We start from the raw sequence: 8,174 nt of genomic DNA on the forward strand, positions 1-8,174 counted from the left end.
TGCTGCATTTTTTTTTAAAAAAGACTCAATTTTCAAATCTAATGTATGTGTAAACTATCAGTGCAACTATTTTGTATATTGTTATTAAGTTATTATATTGTATTAGCCCATTATAGTGTTAACTCGTTAATCTTTGATTGCCCATGTAATTAATGTATTTAAGTTGGTTGAATGGAATGAAATCGGCATCCAATTATTCCAAATTACATTAATGTGTACTAGCTCTATCCAATTAACTTCCCAGTTAAACCGGCCCTATTCTCACTAGAAAAGCAAGTCCATTTCCTGGGGATTTTGCATACCTTCAATATACTTTTCATTCTACTTCCTATTCCATATTCAAACTTGTTTAACTTTTAACTTTTGATTTTGTGTTTGACAAAGCTTCCATCTTTCTTTGTTCTAATGGCAACCACAGGGAATCTTGATGTTGAAGTCAAGGTGAAATCCGAAGCAGAAAAGTTCTGGAAAAGCATCAAGGATGATGTCACCATCCTCCCTAAAGTTTGCTCCAAAATTTACGAAAAAATTGAAGTTGTTGAAGGGGATGGATGGAGCCTTGGATCTGTCCGCGAGATTCACTATGGTGAAGGTATCAACATTATATAGTTCATGACTAAATTAATCTTATTAATTGCATGGTAATCATGTCTAACATGTTTGTTTACTACAAAATAGGGATGCCATTTGGGAAGTCAAGGAAAGAGAAGATAGAAGAAATTGATGAATCAAAGAAGAAAGTGGTTTACAGTGTGATTGGTGGGGATTTAATGGAATACTACAAGACTTTCAAGTTTAGTATTGAGGTGATTCCCGAGGGAGAAGGAAGCCTTGTGAAATGGCATTGTGAGTATGAGAAAACAAGTGATGAGGTTCCAGATCCTATCACGGGTAGAGACACTGCTGCCGAGAATATCAAGGATATTGATGCTTATCTTCTTAAAGCATAAAATATGCATCTTGGGTCAACTTGTGTTTTGTTATAAATAAAAAGAATACAATGTCCTTTGTATTTACACAACTTGACCTTGCTAATTATGAATAATATTAATCGATGTACTTTCGTTTCTTTACTCATCGAAATAAAAGCAACATATGAAGTTGAGTTTTATGGCTCAATTCGTCTCATAGACAACATATATATTACAAAAGAGGATCCCCTTCATTATGTAGCTTTGAGCTCCTTCCAGTTGTTCTCCTTTACCATTTCCCCACGTCATAGTGTAAGACCAAATAACAAGACTTGTTATATGATCCCCAAACTCACAAGTTTTTGGCGTTTTGGATTACTAATTTGTACATTATTCAAAATTTAAGTGCAAAAAAAAAAAACAAAAACAAAAAATAGAAGTAAATGGATGAAAATTTATTCGCCTTCAAAGAGAGAAAACATCAGCTAAATTAAAGTTTGAATCATCAATAAACGAAAAATAAAACACATCTCTTTCATACACACGATGCTTGAAAGTTGAAAGCAGACTCAAAATTAAATCCCCTATCAGTTTTCATAAAGAATTATCTCTTTCACAAACAATCCTCAGTGGATCAAAATACCAAAACTAAAACACATCAGTAATTATGTGAGCAAACAAAACATACCAATTACTCAATTAGAGGACAGAAAGCAGCCTCTTCTTATGTTTTCTTTTATTAAACAAACAAATAAACATAACCATTTTTTTTTGTTTATTTCGATCAATTTATTGTAAATAATTTTGAAAAAGTTACAAATAAAATCAACACAAATCTTCAAAAATAGTCCCTGTGGTTTCCAAAAAAATCAAGTTTGGTCCTAAACTTTTTTGTTTTCAAGGATGGTCCTTGTGGTTTGAAAACTTTTAATGGATCGTCCTTATGGCTAACTCCATCATTTTTGGTCCGTTAAATCACAACGTTTTCAAACCATGAGAGGGTAAAATCGTCTTTTACAGCCATAAGGATCATTAATGAAGTTACGTCTATTTTCAGAGAAAAGTCCTAATATGACATTGTTCCAAGCATATTGAAACAAAATCCCCTCTAGGCATCACTTATATCTCACCTCATCTTTAAGAACCGCATCATGATAAGGACACCATGATCATGAAGAAGTAATCTCACAGCTTGAAAAACATATTTTTTTTTTAAAATTCTGCTGGTGGAGCACTAATGCCATTTCGAGTCTCATTTGAACACAAATCAACCATAAATACATCAAATTTATCATCTAAAACCTCAAAACTAACCTATGAATAATATGTCACCTTTTGTTACAAAGTTTTGAATCAATTCTATTACATCTCCAACAATTAGTTAAAGGTAGTGCTATAAATATTCTATCTTAACCAATTTTACCCCCTAATATCAATCTAATCAATCTTTTATTTTTGATTTGATATCATTTTTTCCCTTTTTGTTTTTTTGTTGTTTTTCTTTATTATTATTATTATTATTATTATTATTATTACTATTAATTTCAATAACCATATAAAATTCGGACAACATTTAAATTCAGACGACATTATAAAATTCGAACGACTATATAAAATGGAACAAAAGTAAACTTTGTCTTTATTTTAGAAACAAACCGATACCAGTAACGTTTATTAATAAATAGAAATTCACCTTAACCATCATGTAATGCTTATTTTACAAGAAGCATGTCCAATGCATGAGTTTTGTCCAGACTTTTCCGTACATACAAATCAGAACATTCGGCAGCATGGGTATACAATTGCTCGACTAAATGCTTTCAATCTGCATAACGCACCACACAAATGTAATACTGAACCATTTAATATATCCAAGATAAATAAAGACAAACTTTGCTATTGTTCCGCTTTATATAATCGTTCGAATTTTATTATGTCGTCCAAATCTATAACGTCGTCCGAATTTAAAATTTCATCTGAATTTTAAAATGTTGTCCGAATTTTATACGGTTATCGAAATTTATAATAATAATATAGTAATAATAATAATAATAATAATAATAATAATAATAATAATAAGATTAAAATAAAAAATAAAAAAGAATTAAAAACAACAAAAAAAAAACAAAATATGGATAAAACAAAAAAAAAACAACAAAAGACAAAAAAGTCACATCAAAGGGGTGGAATTGAAAAAGAATGGGGGGTACTTATAGCATTAGCTTTAGTTAATAGATTCCCCAATGTTTAACCCAAAATATTGATTTGCAGCACTTAAAACAGCCTCATCAGCCTCCACTCCAACTTCAAAATCGATTTGAGTGTTTAAGAAACTTAAGAAAGCACCACCACCAACCCATAAACACAAAGCTCTTGGAGCAAACCCTTGTTGAATTCGCTTGTTGAGATGTGAAGCAATCAATAAAAGATAAGAAACCATGTGAGTGAAGTATGTGTAAACCCAAACTGTTGTATCATCTTTAAATTTTGCGTTCTTCGTTTTCCTCAAACTTTCAAAACCTAACTTTGTATTACTCCGTCCAACATTCAGAATGGAGATAGGAGGGACCTGCGCCTTAATCAAACTAGGCATTCTTTAAACCTCAATCTCCTCCAGAGTATTTTATCGCTATCATTTTTACTTTCTATTTCAACATCTTTAATAACAAATTCACCAACATAGCATCTTCATATGTCAAGAATAGGAGGCTTGGCAAGTATTTCCAAAACACACTTTGGGATGCAAAGCCATTACAAGCAATTGCATTTCTTCATCTATTTTCTCTTTATCTAAAGTTCCAATAACCAGAGGGAGAATGTAAATAGGGGGTTCTGGATTAGGTGGGAGATCTTTATTAATTACGATGAGACAGTAGAGGCTAAGGATGTTGAGTAGGAGCTGAAGATGACCGGATATGTGCTAGAGGTGAATAGAGCTGAGGGAGGGCAATCGGCGATGGATATGCCTGGAGGGGATTTTCATTCAATATGCATCGGACAATGTCATATTAGGGCTTTGCTTTCAAAATGTACAAAACTTCATTAATTATCCTTATTGTTGTAAAAGACGATTTTACCCTCACATGGTTTCCATGTGTTGTGATTAACCGACCAAAAATGACGAAGTTAGCTTTAAGGACAATCCATTAAAAAAATTTCAAACTACAGGGATCATTCTTGAAGACAAGATAAGTTCAGGACCAAATTTGATTTTTTTTGGAAACCATGGGCACCATTTTTGAAATTTTGTCAAAAATGAAATTGGGTTCTCTTTTTATTATCAGTGTTTCTGGTGTATGTGTGTAATGATGGGTTGATTAAGAGTTGAAGAAGGTTCACCTGAGGGTGAACACAAAATATGTACGTGAAGATTGTCATGAAGAAAAGAATAATTGGGAGGGTTTGGATGTAAAAAATTTCATGGATCGATAACTTGTTTATTTCATTAAGTAGGCTAATTTTAAATAGGTTTAACAAAACCGAATAACAATCAAAGTAATTTAAATAGATGGAAAGCTATGCTTAAAAGATAAAGGCTCAACAGGGGATACCGAATGGATCATTTACTCCCCCTCAAGTTAGAGCATGCAAATATCGAGTGCCCAACTTGTCAAGTAGCTTGCATAATTGATCCACACCTAATGCCTTGGTAAACATGTCAGCCACCTGTTCCTTTTTATCAACATAGAATCTATCTCCCATGATTCAACCAGTTCACAAATAAAGTAATAGTCTATCTCGACATGTTTGGGCCTTTCATGAAAAAATGGATTATTTGCAATATGTCTGGCAACATGATTATCACAAAAGAAAGTTATGGAGCTGGTATGAGGCATCTGTAGTGTCTTTAGCAACCAACGAACCTATAAAACTTCACCAATGGGTGGTTGCCATTGCTCGATACCCCGCTTCAGCTGAAGATCTCGATGTAACTATTTCTTTCTTGGTTTTACATGAAATGGGTGCTCCACCAAAAAGAAGTAAATAATTGGTACAAGAAAGTCACGAGTATGTACACCCAAGCCAGTCGGCATCATAGTAAGCTATAAAGTTGAGCACTCATTCTTTTAAAATTAAAATTCCCTGTCTTAGGTAGTCTTTAGATAACACGGGACACGAACTTTTGCATCCATATGAGATTTTAATGGATCAGAGACAAACTGACTATGCATTTTTACTGGATATGTGATGTACGACCTAGTGGCGTGAAGATAAAGCAACCTGCCAACAAGACGACGATACTGACTTGCATCATCTTTAGGGTCGTCGATACTTTATTCCAGTTACAAATTTTGTTTCATTGGAAATGAACATTAACGACATCCCATTAAACCACTGTCTTCCATAATATCATTATGTATTTACGTTGAGTAAGGACAATTCCATCAGGTTACTTGCTACTTCCAAGCCCAAAATATATTTCAATGGACCAAGATCTTTAATGTTGAACTATTGGTCGCGAAATGACTAAACTTCTTGTATTTTAGTGGCATTATTACCAACAATAATCACATCATCAACATATATTAAGGCAACAACAGAGATGCTACTATTCCTAAAGATAAATAAGGAAGCATTAACATGCATTTGCTTAAATCCCAAGCCTCTAAGAGCCAAAGTAAATTTTCGATATCAGTTTGTAACACCCTATTTTCCGTTTAATTATTTATTAAACAAATATTGGTAGAATAAAATTAAATAAATATGATTAATAGTAATTAATAATAATAATAATTAAATTCGAAGAATATTATCTAAAAAGGGATATAAAATGCAACGGTTTAAACTTAAAATGATAAAGCTTTGGTCTTAGGGGCTAAATAAATAATTGTAGCAAGCTTGAGGGACATTTTGTGTAATTCTAGAATTTTGGTGCATTGAGCTTCATACTTGTGGGGTCTTTTTTTTGGTAGAACGAGCTTGTTGCATTTGGCCTTACTAAGCCCTTATTCCACATAAAGATACCTAGTAGCATGTTAGTTGTGTATTGTGTTTGCGTTTTTTTTATTTGTGGTTGCAGCCGAGAAGTGGAATGAGCGAGAAAAAAGAAGAGGGCGGTAGCTTGGAGTTGATCTTGGGAGGAGGAGGAAGGATTAGAAATCGAGCTAGGTAAAGGCTAGTCTCTAAGGTATGGTTCTTTTGGTTTTCCTTCCTTCCTACCTTCTTCTACAGTTCTTTTATTCGAAATCACCACCACTAAGGTGTTGGGTTTTGAGCATTCTAACACTTCCTAAGTGTACATGCAACCCTAATAAACCTTGGATCTATGTTTGTCTAAATACATGCAAAATTTGTTTTCCAAGGTTTATAACTAATCTAGCATGGCATGGGGAACTTTTAAACATAAAAGGAACTAGATGAATTACATAACTTTTGATGAGTGTTGATTCCTTGGAGTTTGAGAGCCAAGCACCAATAATGTGAATGCCTCAAATGGAAATCACAAATCACCACAAACCTGGAAAACTTTATGAGAGAGTATACACACTCTTGGAAATCGGCCACACCTTACACACACACACTAGGGTGCTTTTTCATGCAACATAAGCTTGTTTATATAGTGTGCATGGTTAGGGTGAAACCCTAATAACCCATGTCTTTTCCTTTCCAAGGATCCATGGGTTAAAAGCTCCATGGATCATCCATGGACTTCCATATAAGCTTAGCCCATTAACAAATGAGTATTAGCCCACACCATATAAATATAATAGCCCATGATTTAATTAGTCTTCCTTTTAATCACTAAATTAATTCATAATTAATTCAAGATTAAAACTAATTAAATAACATGACTTTATATTAATATATATTATAACTTATAATATATTAATAAATCGTAAGTATACAATTCTCATAAAATTATTCATAAATAGTTTGGGTGAAGTGCAACCCAAATGAACCATGCTGGGTTGGGTCAAGTATATACCAAATAAGTTATGGACTTAGACACCTTATCCAATAGACTCCCACTTGGATAAGTATAATAACTGTATTTGCCTATATTACTTCAGGAACCAACCGACAATCGTAGCTCTCGAAAAGTCTATTGAACTACTAAGCGCCATTTTAGATAAGTGATCATATAGTCCTCTGTTCTCATGATATCAGCTGGACAAATACATGGAACAATGTCTTACTTATTGTCTGGTAGTTGTTTCTCGATTTCCGATTTGTTTGACAAAGAACTTAACTAAACACATCAATTTAGTTCTGACCGGGCCCGGTACATAGGTCAACACAAAATCATCGAGGGGCCCAAATATCCCTTCTATTTCTAGAAGGAACAGATAAACTTCGACTCATATGATTGTTCTACTACTTGTTGAATTGTACACAAAGGCACGTTTATAACATCAAGTTACTAATGTGTTTACGTGAAATCAATGCATAACCAACTCATAGGTAACAACTCATATCTCTAGGTTTGAAGACTTATATGATACTATCATCTCACGATCACTCGAGATAAATTCCATGAAGTGATACAAGTGAGCGTGGGTGTATTCCAATACTCATAACTTATGATCACGCATGAACGTTGTAGCAACCATTGCTATGTCTAAACACCTTTAGCCATCTACAAACCCAATTCATGACAATATTGATTCATACCTACTTCCGGCGTATGACCGATTGTGGAGGTTTGAATAAATTAATTATTCTGGAAGTCAAAACATGCAAAACTGAAACAATAGTAAATAATTGACAATGATAGTAACACTTTACTCATAAATAAATCACAAATTTTATTCATCATCAAACGTCGATTATATTTTACAAGTTTCAGAAAAGGCTATCTAATCTGTAAAACTAATATCGTCCCTCAGCCCGATGCGCCTCGCATGTTGCAAATGCTTAACCCTCATCAGACCCTTCGTAAGGGGATCTGCAGGATTCTTATCTGACGATACCCTCTTTGCCACGAGGAGTCCTTCTTCTATCTTGTGTCTTATGAAGTGATATTTTCTATCAATGTGTCGGGATCTGCCATGATCTCTCGGTTCCTTGGCTAAGGCAACCGCATTATTCCTGTCATAGAAAATCTCCATAGGCTCCTTAATAGCTGGTACAACTCCAAGGTCTCCAATGAAGTTCTTCAGCCATATCGCCTCCTTCGCTGCTTCACTCGCTGCTATATACTCTGATTCACAAGTCGAATCAGCCACCGTCTCCTGCTTGGAATTCTTCCAAGATATTGCCCCTCCATTTAGGGTAAAGGCCCAGCCCGACTGAGAGCGGAAGTTATCCCTATCAGTCTGAAAA

At 34.1% G+C, this 8,174-nt stretch overlaps 1 protein-coding gene across 1 annotated transcript; it reads left to right on the top strand.

Annotated features, from left to right (window-relative positions):
* Positions 1–240: 240 nt before the first annotated feature.
* On the top strand, positions 241–1,102 carry LOC111897949 (MLP-like protein 423). The gene is made up of 2 exons (XM_023893902.3): positions 241–592; positions 679–1,102. Exons 1-2 carry the CDS (start codon positions 406–408, stop codon positions 948–950), a joined length of 459 nt encoding a protein of 152 aa, XP_023749670.1. The 5' UTR covers positions 241–405; the 3' UTR covers positions 951–1,102.
* The last annotated feature ends 7,072 nt before the right edge of the window (positions 1,103–8,174 follow it).

The sequence above is a fragment of the Lactuca sativa genome, chromosome 5 (genome assembly GCF_002870075.4).
Source record: "Lactuca sativa cultivar Salinas chromosome 5, Lsat_Salinas_v11, whole genome shotgun sequence".
Classification (NCBI taxonomy): Eukaryota; Viridiplantae; Streptophyta; class Magnoliopsida; order Asterales; family Asteraceae; genus Lactuca; species Lactuca sativa.